Raw genomic sequence first — 27,273 nt, 5'->3', positions numbered from 1 at the left:
GGCCAAAGAAGAGATGCTGATTATGTTTAATTACCTGCTTGCTACTGTTCTCATTTACTGCACACATATTATTAGTGAATGCATTTATCTTAGATATATAGATTAGACACTAAATGTCAATGAATGAATGAATTATTTTATGTACAGGTATGTGTCATGCCACCTCATGGCCCATCCCTCATGGGATTATATGACACCTTTTCATACAGTTACAATTATTCTGATATACAGTTTTTATTACACTGGTTAGCGGCATATAGCACTGGTTACCGGCATATAGCTATTGCTAATAGGGCAAGCTGTGCCGTTTTCTCTGCTTAGTATTGAACTGCTAGCAATCTGGATATATAGTGTGATGAATCTAAGACCACAACCCAAAGTAATTCATCAAACAATCAACATCATCCATAGATCCTTTGATAAGAAAAAAAGAAAAACTCTTGACTCACAGCGATTTCCCTACAGGCAGACATTGATATTCCAGTGCCTTCTATTTGTTTCAGTGCATATTCCTTCTCGTCTTTCCTGCAGAAATACAAAAGAAAAGAAACACAGGAACGACGTTATAAAACAGCTCCATTTCTTTCATTGTCCATGTAACAATGTAATAATGCAGTCGTTTCAGCATCTTGTTCCAGAACACAACACAGCCTTGTGCTGTAGCCTGTCAGGTTTGGATAACCTGAGTGGTGTGTGGTGGCAATTGTGCACAGTAAAATCATATAACACCCTATATACTTAGTTGACCGGGGTTCCGCAGGGGACATGGTAACTTGTTTTTTAGTAATCAAAATATTTTTGCTTCATGCTCACAACATTGTAAATCATTTGCTAAATGATTGCCTATTATGACCAGAATAGGAAGCCTAAGGTTCATGTGGTTATTAACTGAACTGAGTGTAAACATGATGAGTTTACTGTGTGGGGGACCGACTATATGGTGGGCTATAATAAAAAACAACAATGCACACACATAGACAAAGTTGAAATGTTAGAGTATATATTTTATTTGGGTAGTCTCTCCTGAAGTGCCCAGATATTATTTTGTTTGGGTTTGAATGTCAGTTTTATGCAATATTATATATTAATATATATTATATATAATATTTATGGAACAGTGGAATCCCTGCCACTAGCAATACCCTCTGGCTGAAGGAAGCCCTTTACTCTCTGGAGGAGGCTTAATTATGTTGCCGAGTGGCACCTCTCCCCTGAGCCTGCAATGCATCATTATCTTTGCATGATTCTCACCACTGACACAAACACAGGCCCAGGATTCAAAGCACACAGTAGTCTCACTCTGACTCCGAACACAGAGCTTTCTTATAAACCAACACAAATTATACACAGAGCCGAAACACTAGTCGTTGTTCCCCCATGCGTTAGTCTGACATCCCGTTAGTCCGACATTGTGGCCGGTTAATACTCACTCGTGGCCTCCGCATGCGGTTAGGGTTAGTATGGGCCTATGGTCGGAATATTGGGTAGTCGATGCTTTGGCAAAAAAACTCAAGTTCACGCTGAGTTTCTTCTACAGAATGAAGTCCTGCTTTTCTAATGCTTCTCGCAAAAAGCTGGTCACAGGCCTCTTTCCGTCGCAGCTCGATTATGGCGATACTGTCTACCGTGCTAGTTCCTCAACGCTGAGCAAACTTGACCCCTTGTTTCATGCTGCATTGAGGTTCATAACCAACTCCCCCTATAGGACTCATCACTACTCTATACGCCCTAGTGGGTTGCACTCTTTAACGTCTCGTAGGTTGCTACATTGCCACATTGGTATATTCTCACTTATAAAGCCATTCTTGGTAGTCTCCCACTTTACATTTGTTCTAAATTTGAACTTGTCCAAAACTCTCTCAACCTCAGATCAAATGCTTGGCTGTGCTATGTCGTGCCCCCAATAAAATCTGAGGCTGGGGAACAAAGCCTTGCAGCTTTTTTGGACCCTGGTCTTGACCTACAAACCAGACTCAAACTGCAGCCTTCTGTGATTCCCTTATTGAGAGGGATTGCCATGGGCACACATTGCTCCTGCTTTGACGTATAGGAAATGTTTGGTTCTCTTGCTTTTTAGTTTAGTAGCAAATTTCGTTGCTTAGTTTTGACATATTAGCCTTTATTGGTTTCGTTATTAGATGTTCCTGTTCTCCCTCTGAGCTTCTTTGGTAGTGAGTAGGGTACTGCATTTATGAGCGTTGCATGTTTGTCCTGTTATTGTCTTGTATTCATTGTTACTGGCAGAGCCGTGTTACTTATTTTGCCTCTTCTCTTGGCCAGTTCACACTTGTAAAAGAGACAATGTGGTTTTTACTGGTTAAATAAAATAAAAACAAGAATTGATTACAGCAATTCATTACCAGCTGCTGCCTTATATCCCATGGTTGAGAGGTCGGCTAGAGGCAAAAAGTGTGTGGTTGCCTAGAGACGAGGCAGCAATCAGGACGATAGGTTGTCAGTACAGCCAATGAGAAACATAGGTCTCAAGTACAGTAAGTGGGCGTGAAAGCACAGCAGAGAAAACATTGACCAGCTGTGCTTACACAGCAGCTGGTAAAAATAGGGGATAGGATTGCCTTGTGCCCTTGCAAAGAAAATGAGTGAAATGTGAGACTTACTGTAGCACTGAATATGTTCTGCACGCTGTGCTGCCTGCAGACAAATATGAAATACTTTGAGCAAATAAGCAATGTTCTAGTGAAAATATTAATAAAGACACAATATAAAGGGTAAATCAAAGAGACTATATTCTATACAAATCAGTGAAAAGGGGCATTATTATTTTAAAACAAACAGCATCTAACAACAGGTTCATTATGTGTGCAGTCCTCAAACAGGTCCTCATGGTCTTTAATTTAGACAACCTGATTTACATCAGATCACCACTGAAGTGGCACATCTGTAATACTGACTGAGCTACAAAGCCACTCCATGCATTAATTAGCATCTTAACATTGGAGCTCTTGGTCTGCAATTGATCATAGCTGGTTTACTTGAAGTAAACAGGTAGTTTTTAAGTAGGTCAGATTGGATTAATCTTGTATCGGCCGATGTGTTCTGCAGAGACATTTGACAAATCTGTTATTTGTATAAATACAACATAATTAGTGGGAGGTAAAACGCCTCTCAGCACATTATTACTTCTTTAAAATATAAGCCAAGGTCAATGTAATTTCTCATTTTCATCCTCCCGTGGGCCTCTCATATTCCCAACCTAATCGGGCCTAAACTGTGTGATATTATGTAATGCTAGCAGACGAAACGTTTATCTAGAATGGAGTTTTGCAGATTCCTAGTAATTGCAGATTGATTGTATTATTATTGTGCTAATAGGCTAATACAATATTTGTCTCCACCAGGCCGAAGGCATGGGGAGAGAGTATGTTTTGCACTCTGTCCGTCCGTCCGTCCGTCCGTCCGTCCGTCCGTGTGTGTGTGTGTGTGTGCGTGTGTGTGTGTGTGTGTGAGTCCGTCCGTGTGTGTGTGTGTGCGCGTGCGTCCGCCCGTTTGTCCATCCGTCTGTTACTAATCTCCGGCACCGTTAACGCGGTCGTTGCCAAATTTTGCACACACACTCCCTGGATGCCAAAAATTAACCTCTGCCCCACATTTTCCAGAGTGGCCTGGAGGCCGACTTTTGAAAAACACATTTTAAGATATTACTCCTCCAGATTCTGTCCAAAAATCCCGCAAATCGTTACACACTATCTCTATAGACATGTGTTCAAGCTGGATCTGTCCGATATTTCATATTCCATCCTAATTGGTTAACATTGGCTTTCAAACTTTGCAGGATTGGCCCGTTTGGAACAAAATCCGCAAATCATGAATGCAGCGTTCAATTTACGTGAAATCTTTCACTGACTTTCCTACTAGGAATGTAAGTTACTATGTAAGTTACATTTAAATGTTATACTACATGGTACAGGTTTAACATACAATTGGTGGGTATTGGGTAATGCCCCAGCTGCCCCGATACACTTTTGAGCACTATCAGAATTATCAATAAAACCTTTCATACAATCCTTTGGCTTACATGAAACCTGTATAACAAACCTGTGTATTCTTATCATTCAATGCCTTGTGAGTTTTATTTTTCTTGTGCTACTAATGCCTTCTGCCCTTCCACATTTTCTGCACTGCTGCTAAAGGAATTAGGATATTGTACCCGTGTTAAGAGGTTTATAATACTGCCATTCTACCTGTGCTTTATTTCTATCTGATCTCGTATTATTGTCTCCACCAGGCCGAAGGCATGGGGAGAGAGTATGTTTTGCACTCCGTCCGTGTGTTCATCCGTCCGTTACCAGCTCATCTCCGGCACCGTTGGCCCCATCCATGCCACACTGTGCACTCACACTGCCAACAACGAACCTCTGTCCCAAATATTCCACAACGGCCTGTTATAGCGCCACCATGAGGCCGATTTGGGCAAAACACATTTCTGTTGATTACTCTACACATTTCATCCATACATCTCGCAATTCGGTATACACTATCTCCATAGTCATGTGATCAACACGGATCTGCACCATTTCCTATACAGTATTCCATCCTGATTGGCTAAGATACACACTCTGGGCTCCATCTTGCACCACCCTTATCCCTAAACGTATTTGCCATTTTTACTATATTGAAAAACATTTTAAAATAGTTCAACTAGCCGATCTACAGTACATCGAGACATTGTGATGGGTGGCGCAAGATATAGCCCACAGTGTACAATTTCCATGACATTATACACACACATTTCCACTAGGCCGAGGATGCCATGCCACTTACTGTTTTCCAAAACAGCCTCATAGTGGCACTACAACCGGACAATTCCTGATTTTACCAACAACTGCATCGATCTGTGTACAACTTTGTATGCACTCCCTAGGCTATGGGTAAACTTTGTCCCTGCATCCCTCAATCTTGATAGATCTTTGTCAGGTCAGTATGGTACTGACCTGATGAAGATCTATCAAGATCGAAACATTGTCGTTTAATTCAATAAAGTAATTATTTACCAAAATAATTGTGTGCGGGCCCTACCTCCTTCCATTATTATATTATTATGAAAACTCAATAAGTATTATTCAGCCTAATTATTCCACAACACAAACACAAAGATGACTTAACAAAGAGTATTGCAATATGGACTATTATAAAACCACAAGAGCACTAAATGAATCACATGAAATCCCATCATCTCTGGAGATAAAGGTGAACTAGATAAAGGTTCCTTCATTCCTTGGGGATGACCCAGTCCCAGGTACAGTATTCTGTGACTGCAGGGCTCCAGACTAACATGTTTTAATGATGGAAGTGCTGCCATCACTACGTTTTTGAATTCGTGCCAGACTGCCAGTAGGAATTTTATATAAAATCGAAGCATTCAAACATTCATACAAAACATTTTAAAAACAGAAATATGGTGAGATTATGCAGATCTAGCCTAAAGTTGTGGAGCATTTTTCTTACTTTGCCACTATACTGCACAAGAGAGGGAAAGATATTCAGCCAGTGCGTATAATTCAGGGAATAATAAATGAACAAACAGAATTGGCCAATGGTATGACCAAAACATGAATTTATAGTAGGCTAATAGTTATATAATAAAAGGCTAATAATAATAATAATGAAAATAATGAAAGAAAAGTCAAGTGGTAGCAATGCCACCAATTTACTACAGACAAAAGTAGTTTAGTTCTGATGTGAGAGGTGGCCGATGATATAGCAGCCAGACTGATTAATTGGAATGTTGTTCAAATTCAACTCATGCATCACCTGATGGGCACTGGTCTTCAAGAACCACTGGATTGTATTCAAATTATTATTAATATTATAGGCTATTGAACATAACACATGAAACCAAACCTATAGCGTCCCACTCCCTGCATTCTTGGGGTGAACGTTCACTGAAAATATAGCAGATGGCACACAACTTGTCACAATGCAACACGCTATGGGCTTGATCATGTATGTTCTGCAAAGATATTTGGTGTGGAGAAGGCCTAGTTTAGACCTCTGGGGAACACCTGTCAACTAAGCATTAGTTATGTGGTTAAGTCAAAGGATATCATATTGGGTGGGTGGGCTAGTCTTTCATGAGTTTAGAAATATAATATAGGCTACTATGTAGTATTTTAAATTACATGAAGATAAAAAAACAGATGTTTTCCATGAAATCGTATACTCATTAAAACTATAGTGTCACAAGCATGCACAAAAATGTATTTTGCCCACCCATTATTACTGTGTATAGGGCTGTAGGCTATTAACGTTGTACTGTTAAATGCACTGCACTGCACGTGACATAACGCCCTCGTCAAATAATTAATGTTAAAGATCAAAATGCAACTCAGACAGTGCATAAAAAGTTTGGCATAATAAGTGTAGCCGGTTTAAAAGTAGCGATGCTGATGTGATGCATGACCTCTCGCCAGAATTGCCATACTGAATGCAAGCTGCCTTGATTCCCATGAAGAGACTGTCAAATAAAATAAATAAACATCACCAGTGTTGTTTTGGAGGGAGGACCGTTTTGTGAGCGAGTGAGTGAGTGAGTGTTTGAGCGCGCGAGTGAGTGCGTGCGTGCGCGTGTTTGTGTGGTGTGTGTGTGTGTGTGTGTGTGTGTGTGTGTGTGTGTGTGTTTGTGTGTACATGAAAACAAAAACACAGAGACGGGTATAGCGCTCGGGGGACACTCAAATCTATTCCTTTACACGCCCGTGCAATACACAATGGGACTGTATTTTGAAAATGCATTCTACAATCAGTACCCCCCCCCCCCCTCTTCCCCCAGTAAACAATAACGATCTCAGAATCTTACCCGTCTTTGCGCTTAGCTTTATAAACGTGCCCGTAGGTCCCTCGACCCACTTTGCAACCTTCATATTCGAAAAGATCTTCTACTCTCTCTCGTTCGGCCGCGAGCTTTGTTTTGAAGTCGTAATCCATTCTAAGCCATAAATACGTCTTAATTTACAATAAAATAAAATATTAATTATTACATGCATTAATTAAATAATCTGGTCGTTTTATTCCCCCACCATTTCCTTGTTTGGGATTTTGGTCTGCTCCGCTTAATGTTCACTGGCTCGTTGACGTTTCTAATTGGCGCGCAAGGCTTGCTGGTCAACGTAGTTTTTTAAACTTCCGCCTGGATTCATCAGCACGCGTGTGAGGAGCCTGGGGAACTACAACCCGCATTTCGCGCTGCAGGCTGCAGCACTTCTTTACGTACTAAATAAATGCAGGCATCGGTTTCACACACACAATTACATTAAAATCTTCACAGTCTTGGCGTAATGCCGATTTTTGTATTTTATTTTAAACGTACGATTAAAGCTCCAGCACAGAGACCTGCGCCTGTCAAAATGAGACACTTGCCCTCTCCTCTCCTCATAACTTTGTTATAAACGTTATCCGTAATAGGTCGCTCAAAAGTAGCCGATCTACAAGCTCACAAGGCACAGTGTCAGGCGTCAGCAACGAAGCGTAAACTTAAGCTTGTACATCGGCTCGCGACGCCGTCGTACGACGAATTAGAAATCATATTTTTTGTTATGGTTTCTCGGAGTAGGAGTTATGACTGTAAATCTAAAACCAGCGCTGAAAACAATAATAGCCTACATTTAAATGGCGGAATTGTATGTTTTCGTCTTGGAAGTTAAGTGCGTATCATCCTTTTCGAGTTCTATAATCATTACAACTTAATTATTATATCATATCACCCAAATGTGGAACCATATACTTTGATTGAATACCTTTATCTATTTATTTAACACATTTTATAAACACACAGTATCCAAAAGCACACCAGGACAGGCAAATTACGCAAAAACATATAGAGTATCATAAAGCGTGTTGATCTATGACTCTATGATAGAAGAACAAAATGTAACGCTAGGGAGATGCATCGTCACGTGACCAACGCCCCTTCCCTTCCAGAGTTTGACAGCTCCTCAGACGAATCACGCTCGTCCTGGGCCAGGTCCGGACGCTGTGATTGGTCGAACGGCGCGCCGTGGTGTCGGTGCTGCTGAATAAAACCAGTGCGCTCCGCTCATTCAGTGCTCTACACAGTATGGCCGGCGATATTAGCTAGCACTCGCTAACGGTATTCTCTGTAAAAAGGGAAGACGGTAAAAAAAGAACCAAGACATTAACACCTGGATTGCTTAAAAGGACATTGAGTCAATAAATTATACCGATCAAGCAAAGGACTAAGTCGACCAACGTCCCCCCCCTTCAACGTTTTTTAATTTTCTGTTTTGTTGGTGTCTGTTGTCTCACGATGGAAGAGAACGGTGCACACTTCTTCGAGGGGACTGAGAAGCTGCTGGAGGTGTGGTTCTCCCGGCAAGATGAGACCAAAGGCACCGGGGACCTCCGCACCATCCCGAGGTTTGTGTCTGTCTGTGTGTGGCACTGTGGCTGCCGTGTTTCTGAACTCCCTGGAGCGATCGGGTAGAGTAGACCGTAGACAGGTCGACTGTTAAAGGGGTTATTTATGTATTATATACTTTAGCTCGACAAAAAACATGCTGTCGCCTGCCGTCAGACCCGATCACGTCGGCAAGCCACACCGTCGCACGTAGTAGGGAAGTCCGAATCGCTTTAATGAACGACGCTTCTTGATCACCTCTAGACAGCTGCCCGCCGCACAAACTGCAGCTCCTCCTCACTCAGTGCGACCTGTCAGACGACGCGTTGGAATAAGAAACTCACAAGTCACAACGAACGTTATTAACTATTTGTTCAGAGCCCTTGCCCTTTCCCCCCTGGTCATTTTATGATTCATTATGCATCGTTTTAATGAACCCCGTCGGGGCCCTGGCGCCAGAACACGTCGTCACTGCTGTTAAAAATGGCCACTTCATCCCCCCCCCAACACATTGGCACTTGCGGAGTCATTCATTCTTCCCCCGTCATTTTCTTCCCAGCGTCAGGTCGAAAATAGCAAGCTACGAACTCAACAACGTTGAGCTTCAAGATCTGCTATTTTCGACGAGCGTCACAGTCTGAAATACAATGATTATTATGCATTAGTTGAGTAACGCTGTGTAATAGCCTATGTAATAAGTGGGGAGAGAGATACAATCACAACTGACAGGTGTGCTGGTCTGGTGGTAGCATTATGAGTTACTATGACGAGGACGAGGTCTCGGCTCAGTCGCATCATGGATCTTTTTGGGCACAAGTCACTGTCTCCCCCTTTAAGTTATCATGCGCACACGCGCGTGGAAATAGCACGTAAATCTGTAATGGGCTCTCGTGTGTATGATCGCTAATATTCATGTCTGACTGACGGTCATACTGGTCAGACAATCCGTGTGTTTTTGCTTGAATGTGACGTTTTAACGTCAGTAGGGCTGCTTTCTGTGGAAAGCTAAAGGGGGTCCATAGTTTGGTGCGTCATGAGGTGGCCTAGGACTAGGAGGCCGTGTTCTTACAAAGATGGCCCGGCGGCAGACAACAAGCATGTGGTAGCCTGGTAGGTAGGTAGACGGTGACCGGACCGCGTGCTCTAGCTGGCTTCTAGCCATTCCTTATGCGGCATTTGCTATTCTGGATGGGCACCGGGACAAGATTTATAACCTCTGCGGCACTCGGAGATCACACAGCCGCATGAAACAGCCACATTTGACGCAGCTTTTTAACGCGAACGACGCCTTCAGAGCCTCTGCGTCTCCAGTCGGCCAAGGGCCAACGTCACGAATGAATGGAGACGTGAACTGGCTACATGCAGACATGCAGTTAGTAAATACATGAACTGAGGATTGAGGAATTTACTGCTTGGGTGTCATTGTAGGCTAATAGAGAGATGTTATAACCAGTGTGTGGTTCAGCTGCATGGTTTGACAGACAGCGATTACTTTTCTGTAGCTCATCATACTACGATAGCATTACATTCGGTATATTTATTACCACGTGGGACATACTGTTGCAGTTGGGCTAGTCACGTTTCCCAGCACCCAGCCTTCTCCACCCACTTCATGTGATTGGTCCCGGGCTCCCTCTCTTACGTATGATTGCCTTGGAACCACTACTGTGATGCATTCTAGGAAATGCCGTAGACACCTTCTCATCAAGATAGTGTTTGTCACAACACATTTCCAGCATCAATCATCGAACATTAGGCTATATAAATACACTTTAAGCCAAGCAGACATGAATGGTTGTTGTCAGCAACACTGGTGGCTTTGAATGGGCTGAAGTTGAACTCAATTTCAATTTGCTGGAATAAACAATACACTTTTGTTGGTTAGAGAATACTTTAGTTTTGAATCCTTGGTGTGAAATGAGGTGGAGAAACTTGGAGGTGTGGAGTCATACAGTAAATAGTTCACAGACGATGCTGCAGCAGCTGATTGAAAATAAGTCAGAGCAATGGCTAATTATTATTAGTCACTACAGCCTAGCCGGTGCTGTGTGTCTAAATTGCAAGCAGGTATTCTGTTTGAAACTGCATGATCCATGACCTATTTTAGCTCCTCTCTATGCATATGCATATGGCAATGTCCCAAGTCCTTTTAATTAGTCCAGTGCACGAAAATCCAGAGTTTCTCAGTTGTTAGAGCCCGATCACAAAGGCTATAGGCCTAGTTTAAGACCGGTGTGTGTGTGTGTGTGTGTGTGGGCCTGGCGAGTGCATGGCGACTGGCATTAATTTACTGCCGTGAGGGAAGATTAACGGCTCAAGAGAGACGCTGTCAGTGGATCAGGCCGGCGCTGGACGCCTGCCAATGTCCAAATAAGTCCACAAGGGCATCTGATTCACAAATCTGGACTTCACTTCACTCGCTCCACTAGCTTCTCTCTATGCAGGGTTCAGGGAGCAGCGTAGTGTTGAATAAGCCTAAATATAAGCCTAATTATTTACACTTTGGTGAATGTTATTACAGCTGTGTGACCTTCACCTGTGTCTCGTGACCCCCCCCCCCCCCCCAACACACACATCACCACTCTTTCTTGCCTTACTAACCTTTCTATTACTCCAGTTTACCCAAATAAATAAACTTGACCAAGAGCTGTTACTCAGACATGTGTTTGCTCAGCACATGTTCTTGTCTTGGTTTTGAAGGGAGCTGCTCTCCTGCCATTCATCTGCCCTCCCCCTTTTACATCCATCTTCTCTGGGAAAGTTGACACTGCCGAAGGACCAGAAATAGCCTCAGTTGTCCAACCCCAGTGTCTATTTCACACTGAAATGGGAGCTTACCCATGTCTCCGATGACAGGGTCTCTTTAGGTATGAAGCTGGCATGTTGCGACATCTCTTGTGATGTCACTGCGCAGGAAGTACAGTGACCCAGCTTTGGCTGAGGGTTGCAGTCAAGTTCAAACTTGTTAATCCTGAAAACCAAGTTTGTGTAGTAGTTTTAAATAAACAAAGCACACATACCTCCGTTCTAGAGTCACTCTTGAATGCACCGATGGCACTGTGGCTGCTTGCATCTGTAGGATTAATTAAACTATAATTTAACTATGGTAATAAGAGGTTATACTTTAGTAGTTTATCAGAAGGCTATTTATTTAGGCTCCTTTCAAAATGCAACATTATTCAACTTGATAGATAAAGGTGAAAAGTCTAATAATAGTGTACTTTAAATGACATTGATTAAAATAAAATCTTATTGATTATTTACCAAATGTCAACACAATTTGAAACATTTTAATATTATTATAATGAAAATGCATGCAAATTAACCAGTAAGCTATGCAGCATATTCAGATATTCTTATTTATTTTGAAGCTAACTGTTGACATCCCCACTATATTGCAGCACAATTTGTGTTTTAGCTGTTAAAGCTGCTATAAGCAATAAATATTTTTTTTCTTTTTGGTATTCAGACAGCCAGCAATGGGTAAAACGCTCTGAAAAGAAATGTAGTCTCTGTGACGCATCTAGGGGCCGCAATCTGCATTCAAAGATTTTCCTAGAAGCTTTGTCATTTGTCGATTTTGCCTGTCTACTTCCTGATTGGTTAGTCATTTCTTTTTCGACCAATGACAAGGCTTCTAGGGACATCAGATTGTGGCCCCTAGATGCGTCACAGAGATTAAATGTTTTTGGGGGCTGTCTGAATACCAAGAAAAAAATAAATACATTTAATAATTTTTTTTTTTTTACATATTATTGCTCATGGCTACTTTAATAATTAATTAAGTATTGTTTCATATCTGTTTATTTTGGATTATATTCAGAACCAAATGTGAGAAAACACTGACAGAAAACACTGTATCCTTCAAATTAAAAGATTATTATTATTAACTGATTTGTGGTTTTCTGGTGGGGGAATTGGTTATGTGGCATGATAGGATAGTTTATGTTGTGATGTTATGAACTTATGAGTAACTCATTGTATAAAAGCTTTACAATCAAGAAGTTGAAACTTGAAAAATCTTTACATGGCTTGCCTTATCACATGAATGGGCTATTCTTAAATGTGTGGTTTGTTTATCATTGTGATCCACCATCTTGTATCTGGTCTGTCACCTATCTGCAGAGCTTGAAAGTGGCTTGGCATCTTGTCAGTGAGTCCTAGCTGGCACTTTAGAAGGTATCAAATCTCAGTTCAGTCATTCTTTTTTAAATTCTACTTAGTCAGTAAGAAATATTATATTTGTGTGTTAAGAATTGTGAATCTATTTGCTGTTTTAACGAGAACATTTCATAGCTTGTATTGCTGCTTTTTAGGAAAGGCTTTTGAGGAATGTACCCGATGCCTGGAGAGACGTTTCGAAAGGATTCTTAACCGGGCACTCTCACATTTTGCACTCGAAAGCGCACAAAGCTTGCTTTTTTTAAATATGGACCACTAGAAGGGGCGGTTGATTCATGCAGCCCTGTACCATCTCGCAGGGGGGCGGGGTGGGGTTGTGCAATACTCCCTACTGGTAAATTCCCATTGAGCGGTGTGCTCTTCACTCTTCTCTACCAGTCTCTGCTCCATAATGGACGTTCCGCATGCGCTTTCCTGCTCGCTTGGGCTGCCCCTCCAAGGTTGTAGTGGGAATGTGACGCGGTTGCCTCAACACTGCAGCTGTCCTTGAGTACCGAGTGCTGGAGGGAGGGGTGCTGAAAGAGATAGATAGTGAGGGAGAAGCCTGCCCGTTGTTTAGCAGAAAGCTATGTTGTCTGCGCCAGTCTGCCTTCAGTGCTCTACCAAGCGATGAATACCAGGGATCTAAAACGGGACCCAAAGCCTAAATCCACAATATCCTGCAGATTTTCTGCCCAGTTGCAGTTCCCTTTTATTGCAGCACAACTCGGACTGAAGTGTTTGTTTTGCCTATGAAAGCAAAGGCAATCAATGTGAGAGACTCTATTGTAGCCTTTTTTCCTTTTCCCAGAGAATATAGTAAAGTAGTGTAAGATTTGCACTCGCCCACGAAATTGGAAATGGAAGTTAAATTATTGTATATTAGTAGTTTGCTGGTATCTGATAAGCCCGTTCCAGCACATCCTCATGTACTGGAATTTTACATCCTCTTGTTAATAATAAGTAATTAATAACGAGGAATGCACTTTGGTTTACTTTCATTTGAATAATCATGCTCAAGATGGTTCACATTCCTAACTGGCTCTAGAATCTAGATCATTTAATGACATCATCATCGTTGTAAACAAGACATTTTTATTTCCTTGTTTGGGCATTTTTGTTGGATAATCCCACAGAGCACTAGACTATAGGTATGTTTGTGTAATTCTGTAACACACTATATCCCTTCCTCTCTCTCTTTCTTGTTTCAGGTTTGAGTGGGACAAACTTTTGGAGAATGTGCATTGTTTGATCATAAGTGTGACAAAAACTGACAAGCAGGAAGCTTATATACTCAGGTGAGTTCAGCATACTCTCTTACTTCCTTTCCCTTCCTGTTCAGCAGATTACAAAGGCTTAGACAGTAATCTGTTTGTTGTGTCCACTCCAGCACCATGACGTGTTGGAACCATCCCATCCTCGGACAGGTGTAGATAGTATGTTTGGAAGGGCTAAATGGCTGTGGTTCTCTTATAGTTTAGATGCACAACAATAACATTATATTCAAATCCTCCAGTATCCCAAATTGGCCAATCAGGGTTGTCAGACAACAACAAAGTGCGATGTGCCATAGGAAGCCCCCTCACCACCCTTTCCTTCCATCTGGTTCCAAAAGTGTCTACTGGCTTATGACATGCTAAGCAGTTTAAACTGTCTGACAGTTGGGTGTCCAGTGTACATGACGGAGCATTAAGCAGACACAAGGTGAATCCAGGTCATGGCAGCTATTCTCACTGCCACGTCATGGTTACTCTAAATAGATGGCGTGTGTTAGTCAACACTTCATTGTGATGCTCTAGTCTAGTAGTCTGTGCCTGTTATGACATTGTATTGGATTAGACAATTACCCTGGCATACCCCGTAGGCTCACACATAGCAAGTATAGGTTTAGTATCACCTGTTGCCTGACCAGTGACATAGACTGTCTTCATCTTTAGATTTTTATACATAAAATAAAAGGGACTTAACTGCCCAATATCCTTACAAAGACCCAGTAGTTTTCTCAAACTCGACCAGTCATAGTTCAGACTCTCTGAGTAATTATGGTCAAGTTAGTTTAGTTAGTTTAACTACTCTAATCTCAAGGCACACCTGTATTCATATCCAAATGCCTAATAAAAGGTTTAGCCACACACTACATTTCATACTTTAAAAAAAATTCCAAAGTACCAAAAAAATCTATAAGCTGACAATGCATCACATCTTGACGCTTTGTGAGTTTGTGATATTTTCATTATTTTAGACATTTTAAAAGAACTATTTTGCATGTTCTCCCCCTGTAGGTACCCTCACAAAAAACATGCAGTACATCCTGGTCTCTAAATTACCTCTCCCTGGCCAGCCGGGCGCCTGATGCAGGGGAAAGGAACTGGTCGTAATAACGTGTTCCTTCCACACGCTACGTCCGGCCAGAGAAACTCTCCCCTGTCAGGTGAAAAGAAGCAGCTTGGACTCCTCATGCATAGAAGGAAGCATGAGGCCAGTCCACTGCCCTCCCAGGTTTTCAGAGGAAGTGTAGCGCCCAGGATTACATTAGATAAGCAACACTGGGTGAAAAAATGGGTTTCAAAAATCGTGGGGTAAAAAACTAACTATTTATGTTACATCAAAATAGAGATACTGGGTATAATTTGGCTCTGTATTACTATTGGGTAACAAGTTTGCACAAAGTACTGAAATCGTAAATTAATTAGTGCAATGATAATATTGCAATGACAATATATGTGGTTTCCACAAAATCCCAAGACGCACCTGGACGTGACATGTGACATGTCCAGGTGTACTGTGGGATTTTGTCTCTCACGACTCACGAGTCTCACGACTGGAACTACTGGTCTAATTGTTCCGTCTTCCTGCCTTGTTCCTCTGTTTGTCCTCCACAGTGAGAGTAGCATGTTTGTCTCCAAGAGACGTTTCATTTTGAAGACATGCGGAACCACCCTCTTACTGCAAGCACTGGTGCCTCTGCTGGAACTCGCCAGGGAGTATTGTGGCTTTGATGCCATCGAGGTGAGAGGAGAGCAATTATTTTTTACATCACATACATAGATACATTTACCAGCAATATCATATTGATCAGTGCTTTCTTGTGTATTTGTATTTTTAAAACATCCCAGCTTTCCCCCTGCTCCCTACCTACCCACCCACAAAAACTAAAAAAGGAAATAAAAAATAAAATAAAAAGGACAGTAAAGGGAAGGAAAAGAAAGTGAAAAGAGAGAAAAAAGAAAGAGAAAAGGAGTGCACAGCATGTTGACTCAACCTCAAATGGTGCATGGAATGCGCCACATGAGTTGTGATCCAGGATAGAGGAGAGAATCTAGCATGTAATCCATATGCACACAGTTAAATAATCAGTGTTAATTTAACATGATGGACCTCATATGTCCACTTGATTCTATCTTTACTACTTAAACCATATACTTAATTTGACATCAATGGGCAAACATTAGCCAAAATGGCCTACAAGCTCGTCACGTGACAATGTGAAACGTTTTGCGTTTGTAGATGTTCAACTGTTATGACAGAACCATAACATCCCAGAATGGGCATGCAAGGGTTAATGTGGTTAAACTCTGAGTTAAATCAATAACGAGGATTTTACTTTGCAGAGCCATTACAACATGATAAACACACTTTACTAGGTTTGCATAAAAATAGATTATCCTAATAATTTATTTTTAGATTGCAATGAGTAAAATATATTTAGTTCTTATCTGGACTGGTCAATAGTCTTTGAACAAACTTCTCTTTACATCTCCAAACATCCATATATTGTGACTATTTTAAATTGCAATGGGCATTTTATTTTCCTCAACAGAATTTCTTCTATTCTCGCAAGAACTTCATGAAGCCCATCCATCAGGAATTTCCTCATCGAAACTTCCAAGAGGAAGTGGAATTTCTCAGCCAGATTTTCCCAAGTAAGTAATACCTGAGTAAATACTAGCAAATGTTTTTAAATGTCCAATGACACACCCCAGAAAATGTCTTTATGATAGTGTACATCATTTGGCCTCAGTGAAAAAAAACAGTCTGAAAACTCAGCAGGTTAGGCTAGTAATTTAGATAGCAGATTTGCGTCCGTACTGGCTAAATATGGCATTAAAAATCACACCCGTGTGAAGTGAGGAGCGCTAATATATTAAAGTCTAACTCATGTTGATTAGGTCATGTAATGGTGAAAACAAACGGTGCCAACACAAACATTAAATCCTCTTTATTGTTAATGGCATTTAATGTTTGTGTTAGCGACAAGATGACGTTAATTTTCCCTTCATTGTCAATGGCGTTTTTTAAACAAACATTGAACTAAAAACAAACATTAGACCTGTATATAGCTAGCGCCCCTCAAAAATATTAATTTCTATCGAATATCTTAGTAACAATGCAATTGACTTGCTGTGTTTTTAGGGTAACTTTTGCATAATCACAATATCACACTGGCAGGGAAATGTTTATCTCGGGGGGCAGGACGAGTCGTATCAATACAGTAGGGATAAATACAATATGCCCCAAAATGTCAAATATGTCAAAATGACCTTCATCGCATTTGTGATGACTGTTATGGCCATTTATAGCCCAAGGAGTGTTTTCACATGAGTGTTTTCACATTAACAAGTTGTTAATGTTGGCCATATGGATTTGCTCTCACAAATTTTGCCTGCATTTTTGTGAGGGGCATGGGGGCTGAATTAGTTGTTTAACCTTCATAGAACATAAATCCACTGAGAAACGGACCTTTGCTCTCCGGTCACTAAGTATCAGATATTACCCAACGATACTGGAAAGGAATTGTTCCTCTTCCTTACTCCCTTTGCAGGTCTTACCAATTATACTAATTAGGGCTCTGTTCCATGCTGGTCAAAGTCATGTTGGCTCACTGGAAAGACTCTGCTACACCAGCGGGGTTCAGGGACCCTCATCGTTCCTTGAGGGGGTTCCAAATTCCCCCTTACAGGTGTGTAACTCTGAGAGTGTACAAATGGACTCTCATAGTTATGCAGGTCCTTGAAATTAAAACATTTGAGAACCACTGTGCTACACTAAATAGAACAGAGCCTTCATGGCTGCTGTCCATAGAGCCCCCGGGAGAGAAACACAGACATAACACTTTTTTGAGGGGCCTCATATATACAGCTTTTGTCCCCTCATGTCTCATATTTGCCATTGACAATGAAAGGAGAAATTAAGTCATTTGTGCCTCAAATATGACGGAAATTTGTGGCAACACAAACATTAAATGCCATTGACAATGAAGGGAAAATGTACGTCATATGTAGACGAGCAAATCGGCTAACCAATCACATGAATTCAGTTCTTAATGAGATGATATGGTATAATGATAAGGGCGCCCCTCACTTCACACAGGTGTGATTTCTTTTCCCCAATGCATATTAGATTTGTATTTCTAGTCTTGCATGTTTCAAGTGTGACAGGACTAAGAGTGACAGAATGTGTTATGTGACTCAGCAACGCAGCACAAGCTGTGCTGTGCATCACATGCCTGGGCCACCGTGAGCTCATGAACATGGGAACAAACATGACGACTGACATGAGTGTCCATCATTTTTCCCTCTCCAGATGGAGCAGCCTACTGTATGGGCCGTCTGAACTCTGACTGCTGGTAAGACACATTTGAGTTTGCCTATGGACAGTGCGACTGTATCTATGTTATCTATCTTAATCTAGCTAATAATTTTATTTTGGCGGAAACATTACCGTGCATGGTGCAGAGATTTGAGGATGGAATAATTACCATGTATGGCGGAGAAATTGGCGCTGTGATTGACTGATCAGGTGTGACACGGTGGATGCCTGTTATATATATACTTAGTTTAGACAGTTTTTGGTTTAGACTAGTCATTGGTTAGACCAGTCATTAGTCCTACAACTACAACCTATCTCAAACCCTCACCCTAAACCTAACCTCCCACGGGGCAGCACACCTAAACCTAACCTTAACCCATGTCTAACCAATGACTAGTCTAAACTAAGTATGCACCCCCTACATATATATAAGTGGCTCAGAAATGGCGAAAATGTGTAGGTTAATGTATCTATTAACCTACTCAAGTAGGTTTTACTGACAGAGGAAAGATGATGGAGGACAGATAACAGACACTCCTTCACCTGGGTGCAATGTAACTCATGTCAATAATAACTATTATTTTAGGTACCTGTTCACCCTGGACTTGCCAGAGTTCTGGGAGAACAAGCATGCAGATCAGACACTGGAAGTTCTGATGAGTGACCTTGACCCAGCGATCATGGACCAGTTCTACATGAAAGATGGTGTTTCTGCAAATGATGTCACTCGTGTAAGTCTCCCAACATGCCCCTGCAACTTAACACATTGACTGTGAGTCCCACGAGTTTTGGCCAAAAGGCTCAGACTGCCAAACGCGACACGACCTTTGTTTTGTTTTTACACTGGAGGCCGCTCTTCGCTAACCTATGGTCTTTGGTTGGTTTCGGTGGTTCTCGGGAGACCTCATAACGCGTCGATCACAAAAAAGAAGCTTTCCCAACCCTGTAGGAGCCAGTGGAAAAACCCCACACAATGCATTCCTATGGAAAACAGTGTGCCTCGCTCGCTCTACACCAGAGCCTGTAGCATTCAAACCAATTGTCGCGTATGGATCATGATTATTTTCCGATTCTAGGACACGCGTGCGGGTCATTTGAGGGAACCCGTGCGCGGAATGGAGCGACGCAGACTATTCGATGATTTTTCAAAGGTTAGTGAAAAACTCTTAAGAACTGGCAGGCAACAGGATAGAAGATGTTTTAATTCTGGCAGTCAAAGTGGCCCACTGGCCCCTCCATAGGCTCAAGGAGGGGGGAGAGGGGGGGCAACAAAAAAGCAACAACACTACCAAACTGAAAAACTTTAACAAAGAGAATATGCAAGTATAATTAACGTATGTATTTTTGTTCTCAAAAAATCTCAGTGTGCACTGTGCAGCATTACGGAATAGAGATAAGGCGAACATGACGTCCTGCATAAATTAGTGACTAATTTTAACATTGCGATTACAACATTAGCAGCAAAATGTAATGGTGTTCAAGCATTTAGTGATGTCTCAAAACATGAGACGCCGGTACATCACATATCTATAACTGAATCGTAGTTCAGACCTTCAGTTAAATCTCTCTCAAACGCTAGGAGGCACAGACTATTTAGGCGAGAGGTTGTCATTGTACCTACTTATGTGTGCACTTTTTACTCTTTGAACACTAGAAAACAGATGTTCAAGACTACATGTTGTCATTGGCAATGTAATTAGTGCCCTTAAGAAGTAATGGATACTGGCAAAAACATCAGCTGTCCAAAAGCGTGTCAAATTTAGCTCCCTTGCGTTCTTTGATAGCAAGGTGGGTCCAAAATGAAGCAAGCTCCTGTTCTTTAACTGTTGCACCAAAAACCTGCCAGGGGAGTAAAGGTGATGGCCCAGACCCCCACCCCATAAAGACAAAGGTAGGTGAGGGTCGCTCTACAGAATGGGAACAGTGGTGATTGGCTGCGTTGTCAGGGTGTTTCTGTCTTTCTTTTACGGTCATTGTTTTTCAAAGGCAGGCGAGATCACGCTTGGGGAGGCAACGCCTCCCTTGCCTCTATGGGCCCAATAGTCAAGGGGGCCCTCTAGAACACGGTTTCCCAAACAGTGGGCCGGGACCCATTTTTATGGGTATAAGTAAATAATATCCCTTTATCTTTTGTTTTGTACATTTTGTTTGAATTTTTACTTTTTTCAAAAGATTTTCATGAATAAAATGTAAGAAATTAGAACGCTCCCTGCACCTTCTGTATACTGTATAGTAGTACAACTGGTTGTATCATCTAAAAACAAGATGATACATCTAAAGGGGATTTATCCTTTCAATAAAGGCACATTATCACTATTTAAAATCCTGCCAGGTAGGCTACTTAATAAATCACACAGAGTTCTCTCGCTTTGATCACCCAATTCACAGCTCTGCCAAACTCAAAGTACAATAATAATGCCTGTCAATCACCTTGGACTTGTGCTTGAAGGTCAACGTTTCTTTTCTCCCGTGAAACTCTATCAAAGTACAATAATAGTGCCTGTCAATCACCTGACTTGTGCTTGAAGGGCCTAAAGTAAACTGGAATGGAAATATACATTATTTGGTACAGTACATTGTTTGTTTAGTATACATTGTGTCTGTCTGCTTTTGGTTAATTGTTTTATTTGCTTAAAGTGGCTATGACATGCAAAAAAGGGGGTAATATTGTGTGAATTTTTTGGGAATGCAAATCTAACCAATTAACTGTATGCCTTGTATCTACTGTACAGTATGTCACTCGGATTGTCAGCACTAAATCCTTGCATATAAAAAATATATTTCCCCACAAATATCTTTAATAGCTTTACCAACATTGTTCATGTGAAATAGTTTGTTTATGCTTATTTATTATTTATTATTATGAGTATCACTATTTAGCGCCAGGGTTCCCGGTGGTGTAAGCCTTCATTCTGGGGAAAGGCATGTCAAGAAGGGGAAATTACCGGGAGAATGCTTGGGCTGGCGCAGTCTCAAACTTGATTATAATATCCCCCACCAAATCTTTTAGTTGCACTAATATTGTTCATGTGAAGTAGTTTGTTTTTATGCTTCTTCATCGAAATGATAGAAATGTCCATAGTTGCATGGGTCTCCGGTCTCTGACCGTCTGTCTCCGAGGGAGGGGTCTGTGAGAGCAGCCACTGAGGCTCACATTCTGACGGCTAGACTTCATGCTTCATCCCAGCAGAGTGGACATGACCAGGGTGATAAATCATCATAATGATTTTGATAATTACAGTGAATAAGCATAAACAAACTAGTTCACATGAACGATGTTGTGGTAACTAAGGTATTTGAAGAGGGATATATATTTTAGACCTGGCCTCTGGTTCTCTCAGCCTGCTATTCAACGGTTGCTTTTAGCCAGGGTTTAGATGGTCTCAGTGGGGACCCAGGGGCTTGGTGGCTGGGATACCACGGGACTCTAATGTGAAATTGCCATTATGCAACAGTTACCCTAACAAAACAAACACCTCAACTCAAGTTCATTGTAACTAAGATATTTGATATAAATTCATTTTCTGCACAGGGAAGGTGCGAGCGAACAACGCTCAGACAGCGATATCACACGAAGAATTGTCCCAATATGGAGCATCGGCCAATGCTTTGCGACGTAGCCTGAACCAATCAAATAACCAATAAATAGTAGCGTGTAGATCTCAACCAATAAATGTGTTTGCGGGGCCGCGAAATCTCGCTCAAATAGAGACTGCGAGCGAATATAGGAGGGGTGGACGACGTCGCTGCACGGCGCGTTGTCACTTGCGGTACGTCAGGACAGTATGTTTATGAGATTTCCTTGTTCGCTCGCTAGCGTCGCTGGCAGTGCGGATGAGGTGTAAAACAGAAACACTTTTGGAGAGCACGTGTAAGTGAATTGCATGTATTCTTCTTTCAGATGAGTGGAATACGTGACCTGATTCCAGGTTCTGTGATTGATGCCACAATGTTCAACCCTTGTGGATACTCAATGAATGGAATGAAGACTGACGTAAGTTACTATAGTAACCTTTGACTAATGTCCTCTTTCCAGTGTAATATCTATGGGTGCAACATAATTTCAAAATATCAAAAAAATCATTTACAAGCTCACAATAGAGCTCAGTTTCATTGTAGAGCGGCTATTTTACATAATTCTTTCTGCATGTTGTATAAAATAGGGCTTATGTCATGCTTTGCTTATGGCAAATATCATCATACAGTATATAAGAAACGTGCTTACGGTGATTTGATTAACACTTAACGGTGTGTTCCAAAAGTATGTGTATTGACATTCAATATGTAACTCTGGAGTATTTGTGTACATGCACCACCTCTCTTTATTCACTGTCCTGTTTTGATAAAGCAGAAGAGTTATCAGGTGTCCATCATTGTTCCGTTTTCCTTGATTGCTGGCATCTGTTGGAAGTCAAGTTTTCTGTAATGTGATTGGATCCAGCAGGGAACGTACTGGACCATCCACATCACTCCAGAGCCAGAGTTCTCTTACGTCAGCTTCGAAACCAATCTCTCCCAGACGTCCTACGATGATTTGATCAGGAAGGTGGTGGACATCTTCAAGCCAGGAAAATTTGTGACTACACTTTTTGTGAATCAGGTATGTTGAACTTACGATCAAGGGCTTGGGGGTATTTATATACACTACGTTGGAATGTCTTGGTGCATGAGCGGCCAGTAAGGACAACGTAGACAGACAAACGTTTGCGGATCCAATTATGAGGGCACTACTTGAAGCTATATAGTGAAAGTTAAATGACCATAGTATCACAACATTAGGAAACACCTGTGACATACAGTATAGCCATGCTTTCATGCAAGTTTTAAATAAAAGTGCTTGTCATGTAACAGCCTTTTTATTGTCTCTTTTTCTCTTCTTCCATCAGAGTTCCAAGTGTCGCAGTGTCTTTTCTTCCGCCCAGAAACTCGAGGGCTACAAACGCCTCGACCGCCAGTTGGCCCAATTCAATGATTACAATTTCGTCTTTACAAGTTACGCCAAGAACCGCCAGCAAAACCAGCAGAGCTGAGCTGTCCAGAATGAAGAAGAAACGTAAAAAGAAAGTCATCGGCCATGTGTGGGGGTGTCCCCCCTATGCTCGGCTTTCTTCCCCGACGGAGAGGCTACTCCTCCCCCTTCCCCTCCACGATTGTTGTCGTTGTTTAGGATCTCTTGGCACAGAAGAGGCCGCCCCGGCCCGTAGTTTAACTTTCAGTTTGAATTGTATGCATTGTTGTACCTTAGGACTCTTGCATGAAAGCTCGTTTCTCTGTTTAGATATTCTAGCTCACTCTTGCTGTGATCTTGAAGTGCATGTAGAGGAATTAAACATGCTCTGTTTCAGGCTGTCCACCCGTGCCCATTGCAGTGGTCCCTTCCTGCAGGTTTCCCCCCTCATTCCTCACAGACAAGGCTTTCGCCCTCACTAGGCCAGGGGCCCTGGCATGCTCAGATGAGTCCACGTCTTCTATTTATTGAGGTTTTTATTTTTCATTTTTTTATTGAGCTCAACCCCCATCCCCTGTCAGTCAACTACCATCAACTGTGTCTGTCAACATCACATACCTTATAATGTCCAATTTAATAATTTTATATTATTTGCTATTTATGTGTGCATTTTAACAATTCACAACCTGTACAGGTGAGGCCAAGAATATTATTTTGGTATGAAAAGGGAGGACTACTGTTTTTGTCTCAAGTTGAGTGTGTTTTAGAATCGGTTAAAGTTAATAACAATAACCTTCATTCACAGCAAGTTAACAAGTTCTTTACAATTACAAAATAGATCTATAAAATCCAACCCGACTGTTTAAAAGGTCAAATACATCAAATTAATGAAACATATGCAATTTCAAAGGAATTTGTGTTTCATACACACACAAGGATCCTTTCTATTCCTTGTTGAATTTGATTATTCTGCAAAAAGTTCTGTTGATCTTAAAGAACACTTTTTTTTCTTTTTATATACCGGTATATATATATTTTTTAGAAAGAACACATTTAATGGATTTCTCATGAAAGAAATCTGTAACTACATCCTCATGATTATTGTTGCACTATTGAGATGAAAAGCTCAAGGCTTCTTACTGGTCAGTGTCATTTTGGGTGCTCCTGGCAGTGGACTGCACTGGAGCCAATATAATTCCTTATTTGGCTATTCATTATTTGGGCTTTGAAGCCAAGCTATAATCTAGTCTGACACACCCCTGCTCGGTCAGCCATGGGTCTACACCTCGACAATCATCTAGGCCATTTGAATGTCTCAGTACATTTATAGTTTAATGCCCAGTAATGGAATCCATCATTAATTTGTGTATCCAGAATGGGTCTGGGTGAACGTGCACTTAGGGTTCCCTTTATATTTGCTTTGTAAAGTCTAATATAATATATTAGGCTTATAATATACTGTACATACACAGTATATTATACTGTTGCTTGCCAAAAATACATTTGTACTACAATGTATAAATTAAGCTTAATAACGCTGTAAATGGGAACCTTCTAGGGGTTTTATCCCGGGCCACACTCCCCACAAACCCTCTAAATACTCACATAGATTTATTAAATGGGGGGAGCACTTTGAGTCCCAACTGAATGTAGTGCAGCCAGCTACAAATGGGCTGTCCTACCTGTTGAATGTAGAGGTCTCTAGAGAAGAGCTTTAGCTGTGAATGTATGACTCGAGGAGACCCAGTTTCCCCACCCCTTCCGCCCCCACACCATGTAGCTATGGTGTACAGGTCAGGACAATGCCCTCTGCCGTCCAGCATGGCAGCCATTGTTCCATGGTCCCAACAGAGTCACCCCCCACCCACCACCCCCGCAACAAAGTCAGACTGTCAGCTGGTCCTAGAATCGTGATATGACAAGAGTAGCCCTACTGGCTGCACCACTGGGGCTTTGAATGGGAAATAATGAATCAGACACTTTGCTTACTGCAGCGCTTGCCCAGCAAAGCCTTTTTTCTTTTTTGAAACAATATACATCCTCTCTCTCCCTTTCCCCACCATACAGCACACAATAGAGGCCCACCAATCTGAGCATGCCAGGGTGATCCCGGATCATTCCGCACATAACTGTTGCATAAACTGCCATTTTATTAATTTTGTGCGCAGACATTTCTTTCTGCAGTGAATTGGTCCAAATGTGGCTCCCTAGCAGTTTTATTTATTTATCTTTTTCTTCTTCTTTCTTTCTTTTTTTCCCCTTTTCTTTTTTTGTTCTATCAATGCCCTTTGTTCAGTGAGGGGAAAAATCCTGTGACACTATGGTGCATGTGACTACTAGTGCTGTATTGCTTGACAGTGTAGTGTGCTACCGTCTCTTCCTCCTGTGTAAGTAAGGTCTGTGTACCTCACCCTCTTTTTTGTTTGTTTGTTTTTTGGGTTTTTTATACTGGCTAATACTCAGTTGGAACCGCCACATCCTGATACAGGTTTTAATGGACTGGTGGGGATACTTCCTTTTTGAGTGGTTGGGTTAATTTGTCTAATCACATTTTGTATTCCTTAAGCTTGATTTGCACTTAGTTGAGCTGGGTCTCATACCGAAAATAGCAGATCTACAAGCTCTGCGATGCACTGTGATGCATTGTGGGCTTGTAGAACGGCAATTTTCATGTGCGAAACTGGTCCGCAACTAACTATAAATCAGGCACAGTGCTGAAGCTTGAGCATTTTTGTAATTCTGTTGCCAGACATGTAGCAGTTACATGGGGAGGGTTGCCTTTTGATTAATAGCTGAATTATCATTGGCATTTGTATGCTTTCTACCAGAAAATGCAGACTTGGTTTGAATCTGTGTGCGCAGCTAGAGTTACAGAACCTTGCCCTGCCTTCAGCACACGTGGATTACTTTCATCCTCAATTTTGGGAACTAAATATCACATTTATTGGGATGGCACCTATAACAGTAAATTGTGTATTGGATCACTTAAGGCATAAGTATTTGAAAACTATGCAGAAAATGACAGTGGACCATTAGTTAAATGAACAATTCGTGCAAATACTCCAAGTGAAATTGACAATTGGAATTGCTTGCCCTCCAGTATGTCTGTCGTGGCTTTTTTGGAGTGTTTTTTTATTTTATTTATTTGTTTGTTTGTTTTTTGTTTTGTTTTTTTGCCAGAGGACCAATTTTTAGTTGGAGTCCTTACCTGAAATATCTTTACCTTTAAGTGATCTGCCACAATTGTCATAGGTTCTTTATGTTCATCACGTTACATTTTTAGCTTTTTGTTTAGTTTTTTCACAATCCTTTTTTGGGGGGTGGGGGGGGACTATGTACTACTTAGGTTTGACAACCTTGTGTAGTAGGTAGTCCTATTGGTATGAATCATTTTCCTTTTTATACTAAAAACTGAAATGCATTTTATGCTGTTCGATGGTAAAGTTTTTACAAAAACATTTTGTAAGGAATGCATTTTTGCTGCGGACCAATCTTTCTTTTTTCTTTGTCCAACTGTTTTCTTTTTCTTTCTGTTGTAAAACCAGTGTTCAACACTAATTAGTTAAGGGGTGACATGTTGAAAGCGAACTCGATCACGTGGCTCTATTCTTTTTTTTTTTTTTTTCTCTCCTTTTATTTTCTTTTAACCACTGGAGCCCTATTGTCAAATGTTCAAATATTTTCAAAACATTTTCTAATTTGAAATTGTTTTGAAAATGTTCACCAATAAGGACATACGCCAGGGTTGAAGTGGGTAATCTTGCCTTACCTATTGAATCCAATGGGGAAGGAAAGCGAAAAGCCTCCCCCTGAGTGAGAGGGAGCAATTGCAGGAAGTATCAGGATGTACGGAAGGGAAACTTTGCTGTTCTAATTCTTTCTTTTTGCTATTCTTTGAATGGTCAAGATGTGCTAATTTTATCTGTACTATGAGCTTGATGCTTCAATAATTATAATAAAAAATGCTCGCTTATCTGTATTGTCTTGTCTTTTTGTTACTTCCATGATGCAAACTAGTACGCACACAAGGGAGCAAAAATACCAAATCATGGTGCTTGTCATGTTTAAAAACAACATACACATTAAAAAGAGCAAAGCCATTTAAAAACATTAAAAAGTATAGAGGAGACAACATTGGTTAAATGTGCTGATGCATTCAAAGTGTAATATAGATGTTTTAATGAAATGGATTAAAGAGAGG

At 41.2% G+C, this 27,273-nt stretch overlaps 2 protein-coding genes across 7 annotated transcripts in view; one reads left to right on the top strand and one right to left on the bottom strand.

The window, feature by feature from the left end:
* The window catches only part of cdk19 (cyclin dependent kinase 19), a 56,866-nt gene extending 49,906 nt beyond the window's left edge, over positions 1 to 6,960 (bottom strand). For 2 of the 3 annotated variants that reach the window (XM_080790773.1, XM_080790774.1), the window contains exons 1-2: positions 6,818 to 6,946; positions 450 to 525 (exon numbers count right to left, since the gene is read on the bottom strand). In XM_080790773.1, the coding sequence (XP_080646899.1) occupies positions 450 to 525; positions 6,818 to 6,945 (204 nt within the window). In that variant the 5' untranslated portion in view covers position 6,946. Of the gene's footprint in view, positions 1 to 449; positions 526 to 6,817 lie in introns of all 3 variants that reach the window. The other variant, XM_080790775.1, reaches the window with a different exon arrangement.
* Positions 6,961 to 8,083: 1,123 nt separating this feature from the next.
* On the top strand, positions 8,084 to 27,045 carry amd1 (adenosylmethionine decarboxylase 1). 4 transcript variants are annotated; one of them, XM_080791676.1, is made up of 10 exons: positions 8,084 to 8,394; positions 13,747 to 13,833; positions 15,418 to 15,544; positions 16,356 to 16,458; positions 18,119 to 18,161; positions 18,711 to 18,855; positions 19,201 to 19,275; positions 22,026 to 22,118; positions 22,569 to 22,724; positions 23,011 to 27,045. In XM_080791676.1, the coding sequence occupies exons 1-10, from the start codon at positions 8,285 to 8,287 to the stop codon at positions 23,152 to 23,154; spliced, it is 1,083 nt and encodes a 360-aa protein (XP_080647802.1). In that variant the 5' UTR covers positions 8,084 to 8,284; the 3' UTR covers positions 23,155 to 27,045. The 4 variants fall into 4 exon arrangements, with proteins under 4 accessions (XP_080647802.1, XP_080647801.1, XP_080647804.1 ...); XM_080791675.1 differs by having other exon boundaries at positions 22,566 to 22,724; XM_080791678.1 differs by lacking the exon at positions 19,201 to 19,275.
* Positions 27,046 to 27,273: the final 228 nt, after the last annotated feature.

Source organism: Protomyctophum bolini (genome assembly GCF_963924005.1).
Source record: "Protomyctophum bolini genome assembly, chromosome: 19".
Classification (NCBI taxonomy): domain Eukaryota; kingdom Metazoa; phylum Chordata; class Actinopteri; order Myctophiformes; family Myctophidae; genus Protomyctophum; species Protomyctophum bolini.
This window is presented reverse-complemented; position numbering and strand designations above follow the sequence as displayed.

Excerpts from the sequence above, each read along its gene's own strand:
- amd1 (XM_080791675.1), top strand. The coding sequence starts at position 8,285 with ATGGAAGAGAACGGTGCACACTTCTTCGAGGGGACTGAGAAGCTGCTG. Across the intron at positions 16,459-18,118 it reads TCTCAGCCAGATTTTCCCAA|ATGGAGCAGCCTACTGTATG; the intron begins GTAAGTAATACC and ends TTCCCTCTCCAG. Across the intron at positions 18,162-18,710 it reads CGTCTGAACTCTGACTGCTG|GTACCTGTTCACCCTGGACT; the intron begins GTAAGACACATT and ends CTATTATTTTAG.